The 27,232-nt window shown below is 52.7% G+C and overlaps 2 protein-coding genes across 3 annotated transcripts; both read right to left on the bottom strand.

Moving 5' to 3' along the window:
* Positions 1-4,080: 4,080 nt before the first annotated feature.
* Positions 4,081-7,439, bottom strand: GPAA1 (glycosylphosphatidylinositol anchor attachment 1). Of its 2 annotated transcripts, none has more exons than XM_037802331.1 (12): positions 7,250-7,439; positions 6,874-7,053; positions 6,634-6,790; positions 6,343-6,490; positions 6,164-6,265; positions 5,879-6,075; positions 5,609-5,805; positions 5,329-5,482; positions 5,084-5,179; positions 4,753-4,943; positions 4,490-4,660; positions 4,081-4,412 (listed from the first exon to the last, which is right to left on the bottom strand). In XM_037802331.1, the coding sequence occupies exons 1-12, from the start codon at positions 7,321-7,323 to the stop codon at positions 4,169-4,171; spliced, it is 1,911 nt and encodes a 636-aa protein (XP_037658259.1). In that variant the 5' UTR covers positions 7,324-7,439; the 3' UTR covers positions 4,081-4,168. The 2 variants fall into 2 exon arrangements, with proteins under 2 accessions (XP_037658259.1, XP_037658260.1); XM_037802332.1 differs by having other exon boundaries at positions 6,679-6,790; positions 7,250-7,438.
* An 8,502-nt stretch (positions 7,440-15,941) lies between these two features.
* Positions 15,942-19,827, bottom strand: EXOSC4 (exosome component 4). Its single transcript, XM_037802338.1, has 3 exons — positions 19,242-19,827; positions 18,258-18,464; positions 15,942-18,159 (listed from the first exon to the last, which is right to left on the bottom strand). The coding sequence occupies exons 1-3, from the start codon at positions 19,410-19,412 to the stop codon at positions 17,800-17,802; spliced, it is 738 nt and encodes a 245-aa protein (XP_037658266.1). The 5' UTR covers positions 19,413-19,827; the 3' UTR covers positions 15,942-17,799.
* Between the last annotated feature and the right edge of the window lie 7,405 nt (positions 19,828-27,232).

The raw sequence follows: 27,232 nt of genomic DNA, 5'->3' as shown, positions 1-27,232 counted from the left end.
CACACCCCGACCCCTTCTCCCGGGGACGCCCCGCGGCCGCCTCCTCCCGGAGCCCCGGGCCCTGCTGCGCGTCCTGTCGGGGCTCCCTTGGAGTCTCTTCAAAGCCCCTCACTGTCCTGAGCGTCAAGCACCAGGCACGACCCTGCTCCCTGCCCGGTCACCTTCCGCCTCCGCCAGGGGAGGAGGCCCTGTCTCAGCGGGCGAGAGCCAGGCGGAGGGGCTTAGGGAACTGTGCCAAGCGAGCGAGGGAATGAATCAGAGCGTAATGCAGGGTCTGGGCTTGGGCCTCACGCGCGCACGCCCCCCCCCCCAGCACATGCCCCCCCAGCTGTCGCCTTCTGGGTCCAGGCCCCGAGCCCGTGGGCAGCTCCTTCCTGGCCCCTGCCTGGCGGCCCCCACTGCGCCTCCTCCACTGTTCACCCATGATGGGCAGGAGACCGGGCAGGAGGTGGCACAGCCCGAGCCCTCCGGGCTCCCATTCCGGGAAAACGAGCAGAAAACAAACCCTCAACACGCCCTCCTGGTTGCCAGCGCTGTGGATGCAACACATGTGCTCACTTCTAAATGCATCCATATATTAGTTAGGGTTCTCTGGGAAACAGAATCAACAAGAGATACCTAAATAAAAGATTTTATGAAAGCGTCTCATGCACGAGTCCAAATTCCGCAGGGCGGGCAGCAAACTGGCAACTCCAGTGAAGATGTTCAATGAGCTCCTCAGGGAGCGAACTGCGACTTCAATGAACGTGTTCGATGAGCTCCTCAGGAAACGCTTTGCTGGGCAGCCGAAGAAGTGAAGGTCCTCTATCTGTCTCGCTTGACAGTCTTCAACTGCGATTGTATAAAAATGTGGCTTATGAGGGGTGACAATGGGATTGGGAAAGCCATAAGGACCACACTCCCCTTTGTCTAGTTTATGGATGGATGAGTAGAAAAATGGGGGAAGGAAAAAAACAAAGGCACTCAGCAATCTTTTTTACTTCAATTGCTCTTTTTCACTATAATTATTATTCTTGTTATTTTTGTGTGTGCGGTAATGAAGGTGTCAGGGATTGCTTTTGGTGATGAATGCACAACTATGTAATGGTACTGTGAACAGTTGAATGTACAATTTATTTTGTATGACTGCGTGGTATGTGAATATATCTCAATCAAATGAATTAAAAAAAAAAGTCTTCAACTGATTGATTGGATTAAATCCAGCTGATTGTGTTCTCTCATTGTGGAAGACACACTCTTCATTGACATCATCAGTCACAGCTACAGCCAATTGACTGATGATTTAATAAACCAGCCTTCTGGTTCATTAACCAGCCACACATATCCTTGCAGTAACAGTCCAGTGCTTGCTTGACCAGACACCTGGGCACCATCACTGGCCAAGTTGACATAGGAACCTACCATCACAATCGAGCTGGTGGCCACCGAGTCCCCACAGGACCCCCAGCTCAGCGGCAGACCCCCTTTCACCAGTCAGGGCGAGTGGGAGTGTGGGAAAGCCCCACACCACGGTGCACTAAGCCAGGCAGGTAGACGAGGGTTTCTCCTCGGCCGTGTGACATGTAGCATCGCCGGCCCGACCGGGGATGGACCCCGCCCCCTCCTCGTGCGTCCCTCCCCGTAACTCCCTGGAAGCTTTGGCTGCCCTGACCTTGAGGGCTGCTCACCCTGAACACATCTTGCTTTTAGAAAAGAGCCCATACCCAGATGATTTCCCAGGACTTGCCCACGAGCCCCCGGCACGTGGCCATCTTTGCTCCTGCCCATTTACAACTGGAGACGCAGCTGCCATAGGTGCAGGCACGTGCGCATGACCCCCCTGCTTCCCTCTCTGTAGGCTCCCCTGACAGATGCTTTCCCACCAACCACCCCGGCGCTGGGTGCCTCCTTTTTCAGAATTGCATCTGGCCCTGTTGTAGGGTGGTTTGGGGCAGTTCTGGCTGGGTCATCCCCCATTTCTTCTTTTGGGGTGAGTCCTGCTGCTGTTTCAGTGGGATACGGAATTAAGTTCTGAGGTTTGCCACCCAGGACTGGTGCGGCCGCTCCAGGATTCCCAGGGAGCTCGCCCCTCATCTCCCACACTTGTCAGCAGGGGCTGCCACCTCGTGGTCAAAAATAGCGCTGCACGTTCCAACCATCACAGCCACATCCCAGCAAGCAGAAGAGGAAGAGCCCAGAGGGGCACTTCCTCCAGGTAAGGCCCCTTCCTGGAACTTGGGCCTGACATGCCGGCTCCTACCCTTTGACTGCAGCTGGGCCATGGCCACACCTTGCTGCCTGGGAGCCTGGGAACAGGTTTATTCGGGGTGATCTGTGCTCATGCAAAATTTGGGGTTCTATGACTAAGGAGGCAGAGAATAGATATCAGGGGACTAGCAACAGATTTTGCCACCCCCAAAATAAAATGTTTAGGAACATATCCTCATTCCTTTTACATCCTAGGAGTCAGCGATGGAGACACCAAGGGAGCTGCAGGGCCTGCAGGGACACTGGGTAGAGAGAAGTGGACATTGCCCCATGACAGGAAAGCAGAAGGCCCCGAGCGCTGGCAGCGAGCAGTGCAATGCTGGGGTCTTCAGGTAGAAGCAAAGCATCACCTATAGCGAGACTTTGAACTTCTAGCCTCAAAACCATGAGGCAGTCAATTCCTGTTCAAGCCAAACCATGGGTGGTGGTTGTGAGGGCAGCTGAACAAACAAGACTCTGGAGAGGAATTCCATCTTAGACGTCACCCCACCAAGAGAACAGAGATGATGGAGCGGGGACTTGTGCAGGTTTTAGAGGCCAGGAGCCAATGGACTTGGCAGGGAGAAGCCCGTGCCTCAGAGGTGGGGTCAAACCAGGGGATGGCGGTGGTGGTGGGGACAGTTTGATCACAGAAGCTGACCCGAGCGATTCCAGCCTGGGGATGAGTGGGCTGCCCAACAGTGGGACCCCTGCCTGGGAGCCCCAACAGTAGCAGCCGCTGAGCACCTACTTCCTCTGGAGAACGTGGCCCCCGCGAAACCCCTCAGGTCCTGACCTCAGGGGTCACCCCACTGTAAGGCTGAGCCACCCGCTTCCCTAGCCAGGGGCTCCTCTGGGGGAAGACAAAGCAAAACCAGCAGGAGGTGCAGCGCAGGCACCCGATGGAGCGGTGAGCAGTCCCGGGGTGCAGGACAGTGGGGGGAGGTCTCTGCACCCTCAGGGTGCTCTCCCCAGGATCCCCCAAGGCTGCTAGACTCTCACAGAGCCTTTGTGCCCCCCCCCAGGGATTGATGCCATGTCCCATCTTGGTTCCTAATGCTGAAGCCGACATGGCTGTTTGCTTTGCTGCCCTGCAAGTGCCCTCCTGTGACGAGAGGCCTGAGTCACAACCACCAGGCTCCCTGATGTGGCCCTGGCATCACCAAAGGGTCACACCACACGCTGCTCATTCTTCAAATGGACACCAAATCATCCAGCTCCCCTCAGGCTTCTCTCCCAGCTGTGGTGGGGAAAGGACTTCCTGCTGGCCCCTCCAGGCTCTCCCAGGCTCGGGGGTCTCCAGTTCTGCTGCCTTTGGGGCTTGCAACCTCAGTGCCAACTGCATTGTCTGGGTGATGCTGGGTGAGCTCCGTGGCCTCTGCCTGCCCTCGCCTGGGTACCTGTCCCTTTGGCTCTGCTCCCAGGAGGCTGCGTCAGGGCTCACCTCACACAGCAACCCCCTGCCATGGACCCAGGCCTCCTCCGCAGGTTCCAGCTCCCCCGGGGCTCCCTCTGCCCCCCAGGCCCCGAGCCCTCCACTCCCTGTCCTCGAAGCCTCTTCTCTAGCACCAGACAGAAGGCAGCAAGCCATGGTGACCACCAAGCCCAAGCCATCCCGGGCCAGCAGAGCACGTGCTTGGGGGGAAGGAGAGCAGGCGAGTGGGTTTTCACAGAGCCCCTGTCCCGGGGCCCGAAGCTCTCTCCTTCCGAGGCTTGGTGCCCCTTACCCCTCAGCCGTGCCCCAGCCGGCCAGGGCTCCTGTTATCTGGGGGGCTTGCGAACACCCAGGAGAAGCAACAGGAACGCCCCATTCGTGCAGGCTACAGTTTCTTGTCGTGCACAGTGGGCAGGAACTAGAAAGACCAGGAACTTCCCTTTATTTCCCAGGAAGAGGAGAAATGGGGGCCGGGAACCCTGGCTGCACGGCTGGGGCAGGCGGATGTCACTTCCAGAAGAGCACGTTCCAGAAGAGCAGCCAGCAGGGATAGAGGCCGAGGGACAGCAGCGGGAAGAGCAGGGCGCCGTACATGTGGTGCTCCAGCACGCCCTGTGCCAGCGCCGCCAGGAACAGCTGCCAGCCCTCGGCCAGTGACAGCGGCAGCTCCTGCAGCTCCCGCCACAAGAAGAGGCTGCCCAGGAGAACAGCTGCCGGGCTCGTCAGCACCAGCAGCACGGCACAGAGGAACCTGGCAGAGGGGATGTCGTCAGGTGGGCTGGGGCTGGGGCCGCGCAGGGGGCTCTGGGGCGGGGGTTCAGCACATACCGGGGCCCATGGGGCTTGGTGAGCGCCGCGGTGGGCACCATGGTGGCGGCCAGCAGGAAGCCCAGGGAGAAGTTGGTGATGGCGACGCAGCCCAGCAGCAGCGCCAGGCAGCTCAGGGCCACCAGCTTCAGCGCCATCCAGCCCCCGTCTGCAGCCTGCGCACTCGTCACCCTGCAAATCCAGGGGCTCGGAGGCAGCTCAGGGTCAGGGAGACAGCCGCGGCCCCGCACCCCTCACCGGCCCAGCCTGGCCCAGCCCCTCACCGGTGGGTGTTGTGTGGAAGTGCCAGCCCGGCCGCGTATACTGCCAACAAGGTGAGCACCACAGCCTCGGCCTCAGCCACAGGGAAGTGCTGGGCAGCCACGTGCTGGCCCAGCACCGGCAGGATGTAGAGGGCCAGGCCCATGGCCTGTGAGATCAGCAGGGGTGCCACGAGCGAGGCCAGTCCCACACCCTGCAGGGCACACAGAGTACTTCAGATGGACCCCAGGGTCCTCAGGACCCCAAGGCACCCTTCTTCCCCACCTCCCCCCCAAGCTGAAGCTGCAGTGGCAGCAAGAACCCTAACCTGGACCCAGGAGGAAGTGCTATCACCTGTGCTGGGGGGAGGGGGGGGCTCTGGCCGGGGGCCCCCCTGGCCTCCTTGGGGCCCACTCCGGCTTCATGGAGTTGCATCCACAGTTCCAGAGCGTGGCCCAGTCAAGGACCCAGACAGAGAAGTGATGGAATGTGCAGCTGGGGGTCACGGCCTGCCCCCCAACCCCAGCCCCAGCCTGGATGGAAGACTCGCCCCAGCCTAGGGTGGCGAGACCCGATGCTGTGACAGCAAGAGAGGATATCTTGAGACCGAGGACCAGGAGCAAGAAGCCAATGGCGGGCATGTAGAGGCCGATGGAGACGAAGCGGGAGAGAGCAGGTAGCAAGTAGAAGAAGAAGGACTGGTGCAGCCGCTCCAGGAGGTGGTTGAGCTTGCGGAACATGCCCTCGAGAGCCCTGCCGGTGCGGGGCAGGGTTACGGCAGGCCAGACCCCCGAGAGGGTGCCGGCTCACCCTGGCCCCCACTCTGCCCCAGCTGGACACCGCCCTGGGTGTGGAGGGAGCAGAGCGGAGGACACTTACTTGCCCACTGCCACCAGGTCGTATTTGTAGTGGCGGAAGCTGTTAATGCCACGTAGGGTCAAGGCCTCCACACGGTAGCGCAAGAAGAGGCCGTGGGGGCCGTGGGGACAGCCGGAGGCCTGCCGCAAAACCATGAGCAGCAGTGTCTGCAGGCCTTGCAGCGGCTCGTCCAGCGAAGTCCAGTCCTGGGGCTGCAGCTTTGGGGACATGGGCACAGGGTCAGATAACGTCTCCCAGGCCCCCTGCCCCCAGGCGGGTGGCCCGCCCCACCTTGCCTTGCAGTGTGCACAGTAGCCCCCCTTTCTGGCAAAAGGTCTGGAAGAGGTTGAGCAGGTCAAGGTTGGGCAGCTGCCCGTTGAGGCCCTCCACAGCCACATCCAAACTGGTGACGATGTCACTGCTCAGCTCCAGGGCCACGGCTGCCTGGATGGCCCCAGCCCGGCCCTGCAGCGGGGAAGACTGCATACCTGCGGGGCAGGTGAATGAGCTGCCGGTGGGGGGCCTGGTGGGGAGAGTGGCCCCAGGGGCGGGACCGGAGCAGCGTGTGGCACCCACCAGTGATGTTGACATCGTGGTAGGCCTCAAGCCAAGCCTCGGTGCCCAGCAGATCGTGCTCTGTCACCAGGAAGATGATGTCCTTGGCCCAGTAAATCTGTCCTGGAAACCAGAAACAGGGTCAGCAGGGGCTGGGGCAGTGGCCAGACCCTCCCAGGCTGGTGGCCCCTGTGCCTTACCCCGGAAGTGGGCAGCAAGGGCCAGCAGCAGCCCCACTGCCTGGCTGTTGTCTGAGTCGGAGCCACAGGGCACGGTGAGCATCAGGGCCTCCGTGCTGGCAGCGCGTGGGGCCCGCAGGATGCCGTACACGTTGGTGCCCGACACCATCTGTACGTAGTATTGGTGGTGAGACCTCAGTGGGAATTCATCACAGAGAGCGGAGATCCCCCTTTCTGGCCCTGGAACGCCCCTGCCAGAGATTTCCTGGCTCCCATAAACCCCTCCCCACTGGGCTTTTCCACCCAGCCCACCCGCAACCACGGTGCTCTTTGGCCCCAAGCACAGCCTCCCAATACATAGCGCTCGTGGGCTTCGTCCGGGAAGGGCAGTGTCCGAGAGAAAGCTTGCATGTAGACCTCCAGCCCCACAGACCGCATGGTCCGCTCCAGCCAAGCCACAGGCAGAGCCCTGGAAACACAAAGAGCCCCTCAGCAGGCCCCCCAGAGTTGTCTGCCACGGCGTCTGCCCCGACCCACGGCCCTGCTGCTCACCCCAACTTCCTGCGCTGGGCAGCGAAGTCCCGGGCGAAGCCCCGGGCACGGTCTCCACCCGCAAACTGCTCCTCCACCATGGTGGACCCCATGGCGTTCTCCGACATGTAAGTGCGCTGCGCGAGCGGCGGGAAAGCCAGCGCCAGGAACCAGGCGATGCCCGCCACGTAACTCAGCACGCTGCGGGGAGAGGGCACGAGGGGCGTCAGCGCACCGGGCCCCGGCCCGTGGCCTTGCCCTCCACGCCACGGACCGAGGGCGCGGGCTCCCCGGACCCCCTGCGGGAGAGCTGGGCGGGGGCCCGGGGCCCTCAGGGCTGCAGGCGGGCGGCACCGGGCGGCCGCCGAGCCCCCGCCTCCCCGGGCTCGGCCCTCACCAAAGGGGCGCGTTGAGGCGCAGCACGAGGCGGGCGAGCGCGCGCCGGCGCACCGGGTCGGACAGGAGGCCCATGGCGGAGCGGGCTGCCTCCGGGACTCGGCTCGGGCCGCCAGCTCCGGCCGCCGAGCGCGCGCTCCCTGCCCACTCTGCGCTCGGCGGCCGCCAGCACTTTCGGGCCCCAGAGGCCCCCGCGCATGCCCAGAGCGGAGGCCCCGCCTCTGCGCATGCCCAGAACGCCTCTTCCCCCCCTCCCGCAGCGGTCCCGCGCATGCCCAGAACGCCTCTCCCGCCCCGCAGCCGTCCCGCGCATGCCCAGAGTGGAGGCGCTGGTGCGAAGGGGCTGGACCGGGTCTGATTTCACAGCCCGCGGGAGCGGCCTCCGGGAAGGCCAGGGAGGCGCGTGTCACACGGCCGGGGGCAGCGCTGATGAGCGACGCGGACCGGGCTGGCCAGGAGCGACGAGAAAGCGCGGCTGGAGGGCTCTCCCGCAAGGCAGGCGCATGAGAAGGATCAGGGCAGGTGGGGAGACCCACGGGGGGTTGCGGCTCCAGTGGCCGTGGAGGGGGCGGGAAGCAAGGGGGAGGCCGTGAACTGAGGCCAGGGCGGCGGAAGAGTCCTTCCTGCGGACGCCGTGCCGCCGAAAATGTCAACAGTTCTGGAGCGGAGTCACCGCGACGTCACCGAGGTTGAGACACGCGGTCAGGCAGGGACGGCCCCGCCACTGAAAGCGGCTTCAAGAGAGATGCCGTGTGTGGAGCAGGGAGTGGGCGCGGAACTCCTGCCCGGTGAGGCGGCTCCTGGGATGTCCAGGGGCTCGGGAAGGTTTGCGGGCGGGTGGAGGCGGCGCCCCTATTCACAAAGGAGGCTGAGGAAGGAGTTTTGTGAAGCAGAGGTTGCAGGTGGGGTGGAGGAGGGCCTGTGTCAGTCTAGGGGCCAGGCAGGGCTGTGAGCAAACTGCAGGTGAGAGGGGGTGTCTTTTGGAGCCCTAAGTAAATGGTAGGATAGGCCTGAGGGCTTCTAGGGGTAGGGGTGTGGGCAGCCAACTCAGCACCCGGCGGTCGGCCTAGTGGACGGTCCCTGGGCCTTCAGTACATGTCGCGGTGACCGTTCCGCAAGGCGGAGCACCGAGTGGCGCCTATGACTCCTGCCTAAAAGGAATTTGCTTCTTGCTGCTGTTTCTTATATTCATACTGCCTCTTTCTCTCATTTGGCGTCTTCTGGGCTCTGTGGTGGTGGAATGCTCCCACACCTAGCTGCATTAATGAGCCAGCGGCTCACCCTGCATTAGCGTCAGCGTAGTGGCAATGCCTGCTCCTTTCTTAGAAGACAATAGGTCACCCTTTCTGCTCAAAATCCCCCTTCCCAAGCTTTGAAAGAGTTAGCTAGAAGAAACAAAAAGGTAATGATTAACAGACTCTAAAACATGAACACAAAAAATAGTTATAGGTTGCTTGGGACTAAATAACAGGAACTGCTCTGCCTGTGACAAAACACTGTGTCCTGCTGCGCTCCAGGGGGTCTGTCCCTGCTGGCCCATTGATCACTGTGTGAGAATAAATAATGCCTGAGATTTAGCCAAAATATTCTAGTATTGTGTGCCTGAGTGCTCGTGCGTGTGTTACAGAGAATTATAAAAATACAGCTCTGATGCTCTGCTTGGTCGGAGATTCCGTCTTCGTACCCGGACACAACAAGGTGTCTGTCTCCTTCCCTCGCCGACTCCAGCCCCCCATCAGGACCCTGCCCGTTGCTGAGGGTTAGGCCAGCCCTCGGCAAGTGGCGCCCAATGTGGGGCCCGAACCCGCGGCCCTGGGATTGGGAGTCCCGTGCTCCACCGACTGAGGGCCTGAAAGGTAGTCAGAACACATTTTCGTTTCAGCAAGAGCGACGGGCTGGATAGGTTTCTCACTCAGGGTTTCGCGAGCCCGTCCGCGGAGACGTCGGAGCACGGACGGGTGAGTAATCCCCTCAGAACTTGAGAAGTATGGGCCACACTGACTCTAAAGACAGAGGACTCTTTGTAGAAATTTTGCTTCAGCTACTGAAGCGACGGGGCTGTGTAGTCACCAAGACACAGCTTTCTCTTTTTACATTTTGTGCAGGAGTGTTGTCCGTGGTTCCCCGAGGAAGGAACTGTAAGTCTTGAGACATGGGCTAAAGTAGGAATGCAAATGAAGAAGCATTATCGCCTTTATGGTCCAACTAACGTTCCTGTCGATGCTTTTGCATTATGGAACATTATTAGAGATGCATTAGATCCTGAGCCAGAGTGTGAACGTCCACCGTTTACTGATGGTGACCCTTCCCCTCTGCTGAGTTCTCTCTCTTCCTCTTCTCATGCACTCATAGAGACTGATAAAACCTCCACATATGAGAGTTTTCATGCAACTCCTCCTGCACCACCGCCATCACAAACATTGGACGACGCTGCACTGCAGCATGATTGCGGGTTGCTGGAAAATTTATCCCCAGATGAGGTTGATTGCTGTATTTCCACTAATCCCCCGCTCATACCTTCAGCACCCCCAACTGATTCAGCTCAGGCTATGCTGAAAGAGCTTACTTTGCAGGGACAGCCCTTGAAACATACTGCTTTCATAGCTACTGATGAACATGTTAACACTTCAACACGTCTTCCCTCTCGGCTCAAGTTTCCTTTACATGTTCCCCTGCCAGGCTATTTTGAAAAACTTGAACCCTCTCCACATCTCCCTGTTTCTATGGCGTTAAGGCAGAAGTCTAGAAAGACTCCTTTGCAAAAGGCAGTTATGATAGCTCGTGAAAAAGGAGAGGAGTGTCTAGATTTTTGCTTTCCAGTTCGTTTTTCAGATGATGATTTTCCTGAATACAGTCCCTTATCTTTGAAACTTTTGAAAGAGCTAAAACATGCTTGTCAAGTTCATGGTGCCTCCTCTTATTATACACTTATTCTTCCAGATCAATTTGCTGCCTCTCTCATGCTTCCATATGACTGGACACAGATTGCTAAATCTTGTCTATCGGGGAGATTTTTTACTGTGGCGATCGGATTTCCATGATAAATGTTCCCAGAGAGCGGTGGAACTTAAAAAAAAATAAAAGTGGTATTACATGGGATATGTTGATTGGTTCTAATGAATTTGCTGACCCTAGTGATCAATTAGACCTTGAGCCTTTCTCGTTAAGAATTACAGCTGAATGTGCTATTGGAGCATGGTGAGAACTCCCACAGCTCTCTGGCTCCTCTTCTGCTTTGTCTACAATTAAGCAAGGACCTGATGAGCCTTATCAAGATTTTGTCTCCCGTCTTATTTCTGCCATTGAAAAGATAATACCTAGCCAGGGAGCGGCAGAGATAGTCATTAAGCAGCTGGCATTTGAAAATGCTAATCCCACCTGTCAGAATATTTTGAGACCCATCAAGCGCACCGGTAAATTGGAAGACTATTTAAAACAATGTGCTGATGTGGGAACCTCATTTTTGCAAGGCATAGCCATGGCTGCCGCTCTTAACGGGCAGACGGTCTCTCAGTTTATCAATCAATCATCAAGGGTGCCTACAAAGGTTGTTACCACCCAGCCTAAACCCGTCTGCTTCACTTGTGGTCAAGAAGGTCATTTTAGTCGCTCCTGTCCTACTAATTCAACCAGTCAATCTGTGCCTAATCTTAACGTGACTAATATGACTCAAGGGCGCCCACAGACACCCTGCCCTCGCTGCCAAAAGGGCTATCATTGGTTGAAGGATTGTAAATCTAAATATCATAAGGATGGGTATTTGCTACCACCTACCAATAATAATGCAAACAATCATCTGCAAAGTGGTGAACAGTTGGGAAACTTGAGGAGGGGCCAGGCCCGAGCCCCTGTAATCGGAGCCACAGTAAACCCTTTCCTCCAGCCCTTCGTTCCATCTCAGAGCTTTACTGAGCGCCCCGAGGGAGTGCAGGATTGGACCTCAGTTCCACCGCCTCAACAATATTAACCCCTGATATGTCAGTAATAGCTCTTCCCACAGGGGTACGAGGCCCCCTCCCGGAGGGGACTATGGGGCTGATCATAGGTAGAAGTTCCTCATCTTTGTCAGGAATCTCCATAATTCCAGGAGTTATAGATTCAGACTATGAAGGAGAGCTTAAGATATTGACATCTCCTCCAAAAAAGGTGATTCGAATTGAGGAAGGACAAAGAATAGCTCAGTTACTCTTACTTCCTCTTTCTTTCGGAGGTAAGGTTTTGTCAGATCAACCAAGGGGAACTAAGGGTTTTGGTTCTAGTGATCAGGTGTTTCTTATGGAAGAAATCAAAAAGTCAAGACCTTTAAAAAATCTCTTAGTGGAAGGAAAGCCTATACAAGGCCTGCTCGATACAGGGGCAGATGTCTCCTGTATTGCAGGATTTGACTGGCCTAGGTCTTGGCCGTTCACCACCACTACCAATACATTGGTGGGGCTTGGAGAGCCCTCTAATGTGGTAGTAAGCTCTAAAATTTTACATTGGAAATCTGATGATTCTGAAGGAACGTTTCAACCTTATGTCATACCTTCCTTATCGTTTACTTTATGGGGAAGAGATGTTTTGTCTCAGATGGGATTGTTCTTATGTAGTCCTAATGACTTAGTCACTCATCAAATGTCTAAAATGAGTTTTGATCCAGAAAAAGGACTGGGAAAACAACAACAAGGAATAAAAGAACCTATTTCCCCTATTCCAAATCACCACTGCTTTGGGCTAAGTTATGCTCCTTTTTAGGTGGGGCCATTGCCCTAGCAGCCGACCCGATCAGTTGGAAACATGATAAACCTGTTTGGGTTGAGCAATGGCCCTTACCTTTTGAGAAATTACAGGCTGCCACAGAACTAGTTTTGGAACAGTTGCGTTTAGGGCACAAAGAACCTAGCAACAGCCCTTGGAACTCTCCTATTTTTGTTATTAAGAAAAAATCTGGCAAATGGAGATTGCTTCAGGATTTGAGGGCTATAAACGCTACTATGGAAGTTATGGGAGCTCTGCAACCTGGTCTCCCTTCCCCAGTAGCTGTTCCAAAAAATCAATCTGTGATTGTTATTGATTTGCAGGATTGTTTCTTCTCTATTCCTCTTCATCCTAGTGATAAGAAACATTTTGCTTTTAGTTTGCCTTCTGTTAATTATTCCTCCCCTTATAAAAGATTTCAGTGGAAGGTTCTCCCTCAAGGAATGGCAAACAGCCCTACCTTGTGTCAAAAGTTTGTGGATATGGCTATACAACCTGTTCGCTCTAAATACCCTAAAGCTTATATTCTTCATTACATGGATGATATATTACTTTCATATTCAGATAGAACTGAGTTACAATCTATACTGCAGTCACTTCTCTATTGTCAGCCCTGGGACTCAAAGTGGCAGAGGACAAGATTCAAACTGATCCTCCGTTTTCCTATCTTGGACAACTCATTAAGAGTTCTGTTATCACTCCTCAAAATTTACAGTTGAGAATTGACAAATCAGACACCTTAAATGATTATCAGAAATTATTGGGAGATATAAATTGGATCAGACCCTACCTGAAATTAACTACAGGGGACTTGAAGCCTTTGTTTGATATTTTACAAGGAGATCCCAATCCTACTTCTTCTAGGACACTGTCTCTTGCAGGTCTAAAGGCTATCCAAAAAGTGGAGGAGGCTTTAAACAATGCCCAAGTTTACAGATTTGACCCTTTGTGTTCTTGGAATTTAATTATTTTACCAACCCTGTATACTCCCACAGGTCTCCTCTGGCAAGATGGGCCTTTGGAATGGATTCACTTGCCATCTACTCCTAAAAAGGCAGTGGTTTCTTATCCCACCTTATTGGCTTCACTAATTATTAAAGGCAGGCAGAGAAGTATTGAATTATTTGGCAGGGAAGTTGCCACTATTCAAATTCCATTAACTAAAGATCAGATGGACTTTTTATACCAGAATGACATGCAATGGCAGGTCGCCTTAGCAGCTTTTGCTGGTGAAATTCTTTTCCATTTAACTTCTCATCCTTTATTGAATTTTTTACAAAGAAATGAATTTATTTTTCCAAATAATTATTCTCACAAGCCTTTAACAAAAGCCTCTTTAGCGTTTACAGATGGATCTTCAAATGGTACGGCTGTAGTGGTGGTTAATGGTAATACTGAAAAAACTCAAACAAAAGAAACATCAGCTCAGAGAACAGAATTGTTTGCAGTTATTTGAGTTTTCAGTATACTTAAGAATGAACCTTTTAATTTATATTCTGACTCACAATATGTTACCCGTTTATTTCCTGATATTGAAACAGCAGTTCTTTCTCCTTCTTCCTCAAAAATCCATACAATTTTATTTCAGTTACAAGAGGCAGTTCGATATCGTAATCATCCATATTTTGTAGGATATATTAGAGCTCATTCTTCTCTCCCAGGACCATTGCATGAGGGTAATGCCCTAGCTGATCTACATATTCGACCTTTGGTCGCCTTGTCTGCTGTTGAAAATGCTCAGAGTTCTCATGCCCTTCATCATCAAAATGCAATTGCTCTGCGCATTCAATTCAAAATCTCTAGAGAAGCAGCTAGGCAGATTGTCAAGAATTGTTCTACTTGCCCTAATTTCTTACCTATTCCTCATACTGGTGTTAACCCTCGAGGACTACTGCCTAATCACCTCTGGCAGATGGATGTTACTCATTTTCCTTCCTTTGAGAAATTGGCCTTTGTTCATGTATGTGTAGATACTCAATCACATTTCCTCGTAGCTACTGCTAGAACAGGGGACGCAGTTAAGGATGTCACTCAACATCTTATGCATTGTTTTAGTGTGTTAGGGATCCCTAAAGCACTCAAAACTGGTAATGCTCCAGCATATACTTCAAAGGCATTTACAAAATTCTGCTCTGTTTTTGGTATCGCTCATTCTACTGGTATTCCTTATAATCCTCAAGGACAGGCCATAATTGAACGATCCCACCAAACGTTAAAAAATCAGTTAACAAAATGAAAGGATTCAGATTGGGCCCACAGTTCTCCTCATCAGATCCTAAATCATGCTTTATTTGTTTTAAATTTTATTAATCTAAATGATCAGGGCTATTCTGCCCCTGAACGGCATTGGCATTTCGAAAGAAAACCTATGGTCTGGGTAAAATGGAAGGATTTAATAACTAACCAGTGGAAAGGACCCGATCCACTAATTACGTGGGGACGAGGTTATGCTTGTGTTTTTCCTGAGGACGCAACGTCACCCTTGTGGGTCCCAGAGCGCGCGGTGCGTCACGTCCAGCCGATGGAATCCGAATCGACTCCCCACGGCCCGGAGGAAATCGATCACAGTTCCTCCCCCGTGCTTTCTTCCCAAGACGGAAATCTTGCAGACCCACCCGGAACCTGATTGCTTAATTCCTCCCATGAAGAGAATGAAAATCACTTCTGACGGTCAATCTACTCGTCGCCGCAGGCCTCCTGCACGGTCGATGGCAAGGGGACCCATTCCTGCTTGGGGACAAGTCAAGGCCTTAACTGGTCAAGCTGAAAATCTGATTATTCAACAGGGTGGGGTAGTGACTCCCCCTACATTGGTTGTTGCCGTCTTAGCTGTATTATCATGTCAGGTGGGTTTTGCGTCTTGCACTATGTATTGGGCTTATTTAGCTGAACCCCCTTTATTACAACCTGTGACATGGGAAGACTCAACTATTCCAATCTTTGTAAATGACACAGCTTTATTAGGTGGTTCATCTTCATCACACATCAGGAAGCACGTGAACGCCAGTTTCACTTTCATGGGCAAGTCTGATACACTCCCCCTCTGCTTTACGAGGAGCCCTTCTCACTTCCCAGAGCAGGATGTATTATGATGCAAGCTAGGCCCAAGTATACTGACTCTCCACAGGAAAGCTCTGTTTCCAAGCCTCCCCTAATGTCGGTCCGCAATCCTAATCGTGACTTGTGGACCATGTCCGTGCTAGCACCTGGCGTTCCGAATGCCATTTTAGAAACCCCAATTTCGTCTAATCCACCCCCAGCTTTCTTATCTCCTTGTCCCCCGGCTACAGATGTTTTATGGAAGTTTGTGGACCCTGACCATGGTTTTCGCCCATGGATGACTTGTGTCTTCCCTGTGGGAGTTGCATACAGGCCTTTACAAACCAATGAAGAAATTACTGATTGGTCTATCCCTGCTCCCAAAATGAAAGACTTGCCCATGGATTTCAGGCAAATGGAATATGGGCACCCAGGCCGCCGCCCCGCTAAGCCCAGGGAAAATTCAGTTGCCTTTCAATATTCCTCAGGATGGGTAGATGGAATCCTGACTTGGCGAAAAAACCAAGTGTTTTTTCCTTAGCAATTTCTATGGCAATTATTAGCTGCCGCTGGACCCATTACCCTTATTAGGCCACTATCACCCAACTCAGAATCTCAACATTTCTATGTACAGGCTTGTGTACAAGCCCCTTTTGTTCTTTTAGTGGATTCATCAGACAGTCATTTAACTATGCTGTATGAAAATAATGCATATGCAATTTCTTGCATGTGTTGTCTCCTTACTAATTGCATAAGTAATATTGGTCATAATGCAACAATTTTAGTTTTAAAGCAGCCACCTTTTGTCATGTTACCTGTAAAAATTGATGGGCCTTGGTATGACAGCCCGGGCCTCCAGGCATTACAGGAAGTTAATTATGCACTCAAACGTCAAAAAAGAATTATTGGAGCAATAATTGTAGGTATCACAGCTTTAATTAGCATTATAGGGGCGGTTGTGGCCGTGACCACTGCCCTAGTTCAGGAAGTACACACCGCCCAATATGTAGATGCCTTATCAAGAAATGTGACATTAGCACTAGCTGCACAGGAAAGTATAGATAAAAAGCTTGACGCCAAAGTAAATGCATTAGAAGAAGCAGTTGAAACCTTGGGTAATCAGCTTCTTGGCCTGAAAGTAAGATTATTACTTAGATGTCATATTGAATATCAATGGATTTGTGTTACACCTAAAGAATATAATGAATCTTTGCATGCTTGGCATAAAATTCAAATGCATATGCAAGGAGTTTGGAACAATAGTGACATAAGTTCAGATCTTTCAACCTTGCATAAAGAAATTCAAGATATATCGCAGTCAGGCTCTGCTTTGTTACCTGCCTCTGCAGTGGCCTCTGATTTCCTCTCTCAGATAACTTCACACATCTCTAATTCTTCATTAGTCTCTACTCTATATTCTTATATAGGAATTGCTGTGCTTGTTCTAATCTTATTAATTTTTCTTTCTATAGTCATCAAGCTCCTCTCCCGAGGAATCCAAGAGCTCTGCATCGAGCTTGCAACCTTACGACTAAAAAATAAAAAGAGGGGAGACGTGGGCAGCCAACTCAGCACCCGGCAGTCAGCCTAGTGGACGGTCCCTGGGCCTTCAGTACATGTCGCGGTGACCGTTCCGCAAGGCGGAGCACCGAGTGGCACCTATGACTCCTTCCTAAAAGGAATTTGCTTCTTGCTGCTGTTTCTTATATTCATACTGCCTCTTTCTCTCATTTGGCGTCTTCTGGGCTCTGTGGTGGTGGAATGCTCCCACACCTAGCTGCATTAATGAGCCAGCGGCTTACCCTGCATTAGCGTCAGCGTAGTGGCAATGCCTGCTCCTTTCTTAGAAGACAATAGGTCACCCTTTCTGCTCAAAATCCCCCTTCCCAAGCTTTGAAAGAGTTAGCTAGAAGAAACAAAAAGGTAATGATTAACAGACTCTAAAACATGAACACAAAAAATAGTTATAGGTTGCTGGGTGCTAAATAACAGGAACTGCTCTGCCTGTGCCGCACACTGTGTCCTGCTGCGCTCCAGGGGGTCTGTCCCTGCTGGCCCATTGATCACTGTGTAAGGATAAATCATGTCTGAGATTTAGCCAAAATATTCCAGTATTGTGTGCCTGAGTGCTAGTGCGTATGTTACAGAGAATTATAAAAATAAAGCTCTGATGCTCTGCTTGGTCGGAGATTCCATCTTCGTACCCGGACACAACAAGGTGTCTGTCTCCTTCCTTCGCCGACTCCAGCCCCCCATCAGGACCCTGCCCGTTGCTGAGGGTTAGGCCAGCCCTCGGCAGTGGGGGGGCATCCATTCCAAGCTGTGGACCAGAGGATACAAGAGAAGGCCCCCATCTCCACAGGGGGGTACTCATAGCCAGCTGGATTCACCCTCAGCCCCTGTGCTCAGGGCCCCGGAAGCCAGGGCAGAGTGACGGTGTGAGGGTAACACACTCCCACCTGCTCATGGTCTGGCTCGTCCTGCACTCAGCCTCACTGCTCAGATGCCTTGACCCCTTTTCAGCAAACACTGTTCTCTCCACCCAGGGACCCTTCTCTGGCCCAACTCCACCTTCCTCTTCAAGATTTGAATCCCAAGACAGCAAGAAGTAAATGTCCAGGAATGGGGAAGGGTGCCTGGTCACCCCGAGGAGCCAGCACCAGGCCAAGCTCTGCAGGGCGTGGAAGTGCTGTGGGGAGGCCTGGGGACGGAAGCATGGTGGGGCATGTCCAGGCAGAGGAACACGGCTTTATTCTGGGTAGGGGTGTCCGGGGTTCAGTCCCCCAGCAAGAGGGAGGCCTCCTGCACGTGCTGCCGGACCACACGGTCCAGCAGGGTGTGCACAGCATGGGCAGCCCGGGCAGCGACCTCCAGCACCCGCTCCAGGTGGTCCTCGTGCAGTCGAGCGTCCATCTCCAGCAGAGCGATCTGGCCTGAGGCCGGCAGCAGGGCCAGGGCCAACTGGGGGCCACCAGCAGCTTCCTCCACATGGCTCAGGTCTGCCAGGGCCGTGCCATCCACAAAGCCAGCGGAGCAGGCACAAACAAAGTCCCGCATGGGTATGCCAGCATCCAGCACTGCCAGCGTGGCTGCATTCACACAAGCTGCATAGGTCCCACCGTCTGCCTGCAGCACCTGCAGGGAACCCCAGAGCCATCCGACCATGAGGCTGCTGACTCCCCGCCCCACTCTCCAGTGCCCCCACCCCAGGCTGAGGGCTGCTGCCCGCTCACCTGCACGTAGATATCAATCTGGGAGCGTGGGTGCAGCTGTGTGAGGATGGCCGCCTCGAAGGTCTGTCGCAGCTGCAGGCCCATCTCGCAGGACTTGCGGTCCCCATGTGGCCGCCGCTTGCGCTCGCCTGTGCTGAAGGTGGCAGAACTGTACTGGCAGTTCACCAGTGCCCGATCAGGCAGAGCGCGCGCCCGGGAGCCCCGGATCTGGGGGAAGGAAGGGCACATGAGCCAGGCCCCTCCTTCCAGGACACTCTGTCCTGTCTTCCGTGGCTCAGGGTCTTCACCACAGCCCTCTCGCTCCACCTCCACCGTCTGGACAAGGAGCACCTGCTTTACCTCCACAGCACGCCCCACAGGAGGGCCGCCTCCCCAGTTTCTAAACCACTGTCTTCTCTGGCATTGCACGTCTTAACTCGCCTTCCCATTACCGTGCCTCCCAAGCCAGGATATACTTGTGAATATCGAGTGAGACTCATTTCATAATTTCATACTTATACTCCAAAGGCTTCCCCTCACACGAAAAATAAATCCTTTCCTCTCTGGAAACCACTCAACTCCACTTAGTTATCGCCCCCTCTCCCTCGCCAGCAGCCCTTCTGCCCTGGAAGCCTGCCATACCTGTCCCCACCCTCTGACCCTCGCGCTCTGGTCCCCTCTCCGGGACGGCTGGGCTCCCAGACTCAGGCTAAGCAAGGGTCACTTCTGCCTACGCGGTGGGCGCTGCTCTCGCGCTGGGATAGGCAGCAAAACAGCTCGGACAGAAGGCCCTGCTCTCGCGGAGCTTACGAGGGAGTCAAACTTGACGTTGGGCTGACAGGCAGGGAAAGGCGGAGGGAGCGTGTGGTGCGAGGGACGCGGCGCTTGCCACGCGGGTACGGTGGTCTGGGAAGGCGCGCCTCCCGGGCCGTGATATGGCCAAGCCCAGAGGGGCGAGGGGAGCGCCGCGCAGCCCGCAGTGCCCGCCCCCGGCAGCCCACTCGCCTCGTGCGGCCCGTAGACCACGGCCAGCGCCTTGGTGTTGCCCTGCTCGATGTAGGCGGACCCGTCGGCCTGCGCGAACACGCCCATCCGCGCCTGGATCTTGCGCAGCTCCCCCGCGCGCCGCCCGTCCACGCGGTAGCCCTGGTCCGACAGCAGCTCCAGCCCCGCCATGCTGCCCGCCGCGCGGAGACCCTCTGCTCCCGGAGGCCCCACGCGCCACTTCCGGTCTCGGGAACTACAGTCCCCGGCGACACCACGCCTCACTTCCGGACTCGGGATCTGCGGTTCCGGCGGCACCACGCCCCACTTCCGGTCCCGGGTAGCTGGGGCGGGCGTGGCCTCCGAGGGGAAGGCGGCGCCCGTGGGGGTCTCGGAGCTGGTCTCCCGCGGCTGCTGGTCGCGGGGCGGGAACTGGAGCCCCGACGAGGGCGGAATGCCCCGGCCGTGCCTTCTCCGGGCCCCTCCGCTTCGCAGCTTTCCGCGTTGACGGCCGTCACGAGCCCGGGTCGGCTCGCTGCGGCCCAGCGGCCGCGCACAGAGGGCGGCTGTGCTCCCGGGAGCCGATTCCGCACCGGAACGACTTCCGGAGACTCACCTGGCTCGGGCGGCCGCTGAGCTCGCGAGACCGCGCGAGTCCCTGCCCGGCGCAGCCCCCGGCGCGCGCACCCCGGAGCCGGAGCCCGCAGACCTGCCGCGGCCCTCCCCGCGGGAGAGGAGGTGACTCCGAGCAGGGAGTGTGTTTGAAATAAAAAGGTTCCTTGATTTTCTGTGTTTTCTTTTTTTTAAAGCAGGTGGGATGGGAATAAACAGGTTTAACTGATTGAGGTAAAAATATTTTACTTTTGCAAATTTTATAAAATACATGACCAGGTGAGCACTTTGCTGGGGCCTTGGAAGGGGCCGCGCTGGGCAGGGACTTGACACGGTGAGCCTGTGTCCCCAGCGCCGACATCTCAGAGCAGCACAGGCAGATCCTGGCGCGTCCCCCACCGCGCTGGCGGGGCGGCAGGGCCTTCCACGCCCCGTCTCGCGGTTGCGTTAGGCTGATGGGGAGCTCATAAGCTCGGCCCCGCGGTCAGGAGCTCGCTGCCACCCCTCCTGTGCTCTAAGATGGGTCCTTGGTGTGCCGCGCTGTTGAGTGGGGAGGACAAGGCATCCGGTGGGCGTGGGGCGGAGGTGCTGGCACAGGAGCTCAGGGAAAGAGGGCGGGCAACCCTGTAGCCAGAGCAGGTGTCAGTTCCAGGAGGAACAAGGGGCTGCCCCTCCAGGGGGAAGGAGTCCAGTGGCCGTGGTCTCTGCTGCCGGCAGGGCCTTCGGCAGTGGCTGCGGGACGCACACCCTGCTGCCATCTCCACCACCATGGCCCTTCTGTTCACAAGCCCAGGTCTGGGGTGGCTGGGGAGGGAGGCCAGCTGGCATCCACAGGACAGCCTGGCCTGCCCATCTCAGAGCCACGGCCACCTCTACATGGACTCTGGTGGGCACCAGTGGGACATGGATCCAGCCCCGGTGCTCAGTGCATCCCCCCACAGGCTTGTTGCGTCCCTTCTCTTGCCTCTTTGTCCCTCTTGTTCACTTCAGGCTCCTGGTGAACCAGCTGAGCTCTTCACCATTGCCCTGGAGTCGGTCTCTTGTGCACCTCAGGCCATGTCTTCCCACCCATAGCAGGTGGATAACTGCAAGTGCCCTGCACCTCGGCCTGCCGGGAGGATTTCCCTCCACCACCCACCACCTTCCTCCAGGGCCCCCCCACAGAGGGGCTGTCCCACTCGCCCGTCCGCGGGTCAGATCTGTTCCTTTCTTCTCTGTCGGCTGAGACAAGGAGGCCGTGGTCGGCGTGGGCTGGTACGGGGCGTGTGGGAGACTGGACCCCTGCACAGTCATTTGCTGACACCTGAGCAAATGACGGGTTGTGCGGGCGTCACGCGAAGGCCGCTGAGCACGCATTGGCCGTGCATCTTGGTGGGCTGGTCAGGTTGTCAGGGGTACCCCACTGCATCGTCACTTCATGTCCCAGATCAGACCCTCAGTCTGCACGAGGGCCTGTTTTTCAAATGGAGAAGACATCTCTGCCACGGAGGCAGGGCCTTGCTCTGAATCCTGGGGGTCTTTGCTGTGATTCTCCTACCGGGGCTTGTCGGGACCTCACGCTGTCGTCCTCCACCGCAGACGCTTCCCGCACCGACAGGCTGCTGATCACCTGATCCTTGCCAGGAAACGCGATCGGCCTTTGTGCTTCCCTGTTAATGGGCTCAGGAAAGAAATCATCCGCCAAACCAAGGGCAGAGACCACGTCCTAAGCAGCCACCACCTGCTGAAATTTGCAGAGGCCACAGTTCATCCGCCAGACGCTCGGGTTCTGGTGACACAGGCAAGTTCAATGGGGCTGTGAGAGCGACCACCAGTCCTGCGTCCTTAGGTGTTCGATGCCCCCCCAGTCCCTCTGTCGTTTCCCCCAGGGATATGGTATTTCTGGTGGGGGGGGAGGAAACAATTTGTGGCACTTCCGCGTTCTCCTTCCTCTCATGAAAGCCCACGGCCGCAGGTCAGGGAGCCCACGTGAGCCGCTTCCAGCGTCCAGTCATACTTTTGACAACGAGGGAAATGGCCACAAGGTCCAGGATCCCATTGGATCCACTGAGACGTGGGGCACAAGTCTCACCACCTCCACACATGCCCACTAAGAGGAGAATCACCGTGATACTTTGTGCGGCCCTGATGTAAACAATTGGAGTTACAATGTATTCAAATTCAGGAGTCCATGAGGTATAGTGATTTGGTGTGAAAGTTTAGAATAATGCATAGCGAAGAGGTGCCCACGTATTCATTTATTGTCAGTCAACGCATGGGAGAGTCTCCACAGGTCCAGGACCCACTGTTTCCTCCTCAGTTCACTAACCATCATCTGGGTGCTTTACTCTTTATAATTATTCTGTATCTGATGAACTGGCCCTTTTGTCATTACAAAATGACCCTGTGTCTGTAGGAACATTTTCTGTCTTAAAGTTTATTTTGTCCGATGTTAGTAGTCACTCCCGCTCTCTTAGGATGGCTGTTCGTGTGGTATTTCTTTTTCCATTCTTTCACTTTCAGTCTCCGTGTATCTTTGAATCTAAAATGTGTCTCTCATACGGATGGCATGGCGGGTGGGGTTCCGCCAGGTGAGAAGTGCCTGGGAGATACGTAGGAAGGACAGAGATGGGTTGCGAGGACTTGGCTTCCACTGTTGGGGCGGTCTGGCCAGGCAAGTGCCCCAGCGTAGGGCAGGCCGGGAACTCGCAGGCAGGATTTCTTCTTCCTGGGAAACCTCAGCTCATCTCCTAAAGCCTTTCAAGCACTGGCTCAGCCCACCCCGATTATGGGGGATCATCTCTTTACACCTGGTCAACCGGTTGTAGTTGTTCACACACAGCAACACCTGGGTGAGCGTTGGACGGGCCTCTGGGTAGGAGAGCCTCGCTGCACTGACGCAAAATCCACAGCCACAGACGGCAGGATTGGAGCTTTCTTTACGTACCTGGTCTGACACTCTCTGCCTTTTGATTAGATTGTTAGGTTCATTCACATTTAATGTTGCTATTAATACACAGTCGTTGGATTTACAGCTGCCATTTTGCTATTCGCTTTCTATGTGGACCATGTCCTTTTTGTTCCTGTTGCTCCTTTATTGCCTTGTTTTATAGTGTGTGGTTATTTTTAATGCACCATTTTAATTCCTTTAATGATTTTAAGTATATTTTTGAGTTATTTTATTAGTGGTTGCTTTAGGGATCACAATATGATTTTTTTAAAAATTCAGTTTTATTGAGATATATTCACATACCATGCAGTCATACAAAGTGTACATTCAGTTGTTCACAGTACCATTATATAGTTGTGCGTTCATCACCAAAATTAATTTTTGAACATTTTCATTGCCACACACACAGAAATAATAATAATAAAAATTAAAGTGAATTAATTATTATTCTTATTATTTTTGTGTGTGTGCTAATGAAGGTGTCAGGGATTGATTTAGGTGATGAATATGCAATTATGTAATGGTACTGTAAACAATCGAATGTACGATTTGTTTTGTATGACTGCATGGTATGTGAATATATCTCAATAAAATGAAGATTTAAAAAAAATTAAAGTGAAAAAGAACAACATGATTTTTAATACTCAATTTTATTGAGATATATTCACATACCATACAATCATCCGAAGTATACAATCAACCCAATATGATTTTTACGGAATCTAATTTTTATTTACATTAACTTAATTCCAATGAGATATAGAAGATTTGCTCCATTATAATAGCTCCATTCTCTCTGCCCTCCTTGTGCTGTCATCAACACATATGGTCCATCCACGGTTGTCACAGACCCAACGGCACATCTCGGCTGGCGGGGTGAGGCTCCCCCGAGGGTTCCCACTTCCTAATGCCGGAACCTGGGAGTGTGACTTTATGTGGTAAAAGGGTCTCAGATGTGAGTACCTCAAGGATCTTGAGACGTGGAGAGACCCGGGAGGGCTTTAAATGGAATCATGGGTCCCTGTAAGAGGAACACAAGGTCCAAAAGGAGGAAGGTGCCGTGGTGGAAGGAGCAGGGGGCAGAGGCACCGGGATGCGGGGCCCTGGGCAGAAGGACACGGACGGCCTCGAGGAGCTGGGAAATGACACCTAGATTTTAGCTCCATAAGATCCACTTCAGACTTCTGACCTCCAGAACCACAAGTGAGGAGTTTTGTGTTGCTGTAAACCGCTAAGCTTTTGGTCTTTCTTTTACAGATGCAAGAAGAAACTAATACACAGCATTAAACTTGTTGCTTTACGTAACCTCATGTCTTTGGGGAAAAAAATAAGAGAAAAAAAGGAAAAATAGATTTGTCAAGTTTTTATTCCAGCCTTCTTACTTAGCATGTCCTGTACTCCTGACTTCCTCCTGTGACTCGAGTTGCTGTCTGGTGTCACAGTCGTGCTCTCTCTACCTTCTGTCCCTTTCCCTTCTCTGGGCTGTTCTTTTCAAATATGTTATGGCTCTACATGCTGTAGTCAAGACAATTCCATTTCAGAAATGTTGTTTTAGGCTGTTATTTTAAAAAATTTAAGGAATAAGAGAAGACGAAGAAATACCTAATTATTATGCTTTTTGTAGTTACTCAGAAATTACCTTTACGGTGCTCTTTATTTTTTCATGTGGATTTGAATTGTGCTCTGGTGTCACTTCCTTTCAGCCTTAGGAACTTCATGCAGTATTGGCAGCGAGGTGGGCACGCTAGGGTCAAATCTGCTTTATCTTGTCTCTATTTCACCTTCAGTTTGGAAAGAGAGCTTTGCAAAATACAGGATTTTTGGTTGGCAACTTTTTCTTGAATGACTCTGAGCATGTCTTTCCACTGCCTTCCGGGATCCCTTGTTTCTGATGAGACGTCAGGTGTGAAATCTTATAGGGGTTCTTGTGTACGTGATGAGTCATTTTTCTCTTATTATTTTCAAGCAATATTGTCTCTGCCTTTTAATAGCTTCACTATAATATGTCTGGGTGTGGCTCTCTGTGTTTATGTTCCTCGAAGTGTCTTGAGCCTCACGTGTAACCGTGTTTGTTTTTGTAGTTCTGAAGATTTGTGTTTTTCATCACATTTGGGGAGTTTTCAGCCATTACCTCTTTGACTATGTATTTCTGCCCCTTTTTCTGAATATGTCTTTCTCTCCTCTTGGTAAGGCCACTACATATACATGCTCACTTTTCATTCTGTTTTTCTTTCTCTTCTTCATGTTATATAATCTCTGAAGATCTATTTTCAATTCCACTTATTTCCTTGGCTGGCTCAAATCTACTGTGGTGCCCCCACAGTGCTTTTTCACTTCATCTATCGTACTTTTCAACTCCAGAGTTTCCACTCGGTTCTTCATTATAATTTCTATTTCTTTATCGACATTCTCTATTTGATGAATCACTGTCATCATACTTTTCTTTATTCCTCAAATAAAGAAAATAGTTTTTCCAAATACAGAAAAAAGTTCAAATAGTTTCCTTAGCTCCTTGAACGCACAGGTAACAGCTGTTTTGAAGTCTTTGCCAAGTCCAACATCTGGGCCCCTCAAAGGCAGTCACTGCTGCCCGCTTTATTTCACATTATCCAGTTTCTTTTTTATAATTAATTAATTTGTTTTTAATTGAGGTAAATATATACAGCATAAAAATAATTTTAACCAGACAATTCTTTGACATTAAGTGCATTGAAAATACTGTGTAATCGATATCTAGACTATTTTCATCATCCCAAACCCAAACTCATATTTACTGAGCGGTAACAACCCCATTCCCCCCTCCCCCCACCTCTGGCCACCACTACTCTCCCATGTCTCTTTCTGAATTTCCTTGTTTGAGGTATTTAATATAAGAGAAATCATTCAATATATGCCCATTTGAGTGTGGCTTTTTTCACTCAACACAGTGTTTTTGAAGTTCATCCGTGCTGTAGCGTGTATGAGCACTTATTCCACTGAACGGATTGTTTGTCTGTTCATCTGTTGATGGTGCTTGGGTGGCTTCCACCTTTTGGCTACTCTGAATAATGCTGCAGTGAACGTTGTCGGACAAATACCTGTCTGAGTCCCTGCTTTCGATTCCTTTGGGCGTACAGCTAAGAGCAGCATTGCCAAGTCATACGGGAATTCTAGGTTGAACCTTCTGAGGAACCACCAAACTGTTTTCCACAGCAGCTGCACATTTTTACATCCCCACCAGACATGTCTGAGGGTTCCTATTTCTCCACATCCTCTCCAACACTTGTTACTTTCAGTTTTTTTAAATAATAGCCATCCTAGTGGGTGTGAAGTGGTATCTCATTGGAGTTTTAACTTTCATTTATTTAATGGTTAATGGTGTTGAGCATGTTTTTATGTACTTACTGGCCACTTGAAAATGTTCTTGGGAGAACATTTTCTCTTCAAGTCTGTGCTGCTTTGGATGTATTATGTCCCCGAAAATGCCATTATCTTTGATGCAGTCTTGTGTGGGCAGGAAACGTATTGGTGTTGATTGGGTTGGAGACTTTTGATTGGATGTTTCCATGGAGATGTGATCACTCAACTGTGGGCGAGATCTTTCAATGGATAGTTTCCATGGAGGTGTGGCCCTGCCCATTCAGCGTGGGTCTTGATTAGTTCACTGGAGCACTATATAAGCTCAGACAGAAGGAGCAAGCTTGCAACAGCCAAGAAGGACACTTTGAAGAATGCACTGGAGCTGAGAGAGGAGCTTCAGTTTACAGAGACATTTTGGAGACAGCCTTTGAAAGCAGATTTTTGCTCCAGAGAAGCTAAGAGAGGACAAATGCCCCAAGAGCACTTGAGAGTGACATTCTGGAGAGAAGCTGAGGCCTAGAGAGGAACGTCCTGGGAGAAAGCTATTTTGAAACCAGAACTTTGGAGCAGATGCCAGCCACATGCCTTCCCAGCTAACAGAGGTTTTCCGGACGCCATTGACCATCCTCCAGCGAAGGCACCCGATTGCTGATGTGTTACCTTGGACACTTTATAGCCTTAACACTGTAACTGTGTAACCAAATAACCCCCTTTATAAAAGCCAATTCATCTCTGGTATTTTGCTTAACAGCAGCTTTAGCAAACTACAACAGTCACTAAGCTTGTGGTAGCTTGTCACAGTGGCTACAGGAAACAAATATAGCCGAGGACGTGGTTTTCCGGGGCCCACCCCGGCTGCCTCCATGCGCGCGCGGCCTGGTGCGGTCAGGCAGCTTTCTGGACCCCCAGGAGTGGACGGGGGTCTAGCAGCCTCTTCCTGATCTCGCTGCTGGCTCCCGGCGGCCTCTCCTTTCTTTGTTGCTCTTGGTTCCGTGGAGCTGGTGGCTTTTCCATAATTTCTCATCAACAAGATCACCATTGTTTTCAACAACCCCTTAAGCCGTGATGTTCTCCACATGTCCCAAATAAATCCAGGCCCTCAGCGGAGCTGCGGAGCCGCCAGTCCCCCCGT

The sequence above is a fragment of the Choloepus didactylus genome, chromosome 14 (genome assembly GCF_015220235.1).
Source record: "Choloepus didactylus isolate mChoDid1 chromosome 14, mChoDid1.pri, whole genome shotgun sequence".
Classification (NCBI taxonomy): domain Eukaryota; kingdom Metazoa; phylum Chordata; class Mammalia; order Pilosa; family Megalonychidae; genus Choloepus; species Choloepus didactylus.
The sequence above is the reverse complement of the archived record's forward strand: the minus strand, read 5'-3'. Positions and strand labels throughout refer to the sequence as shown.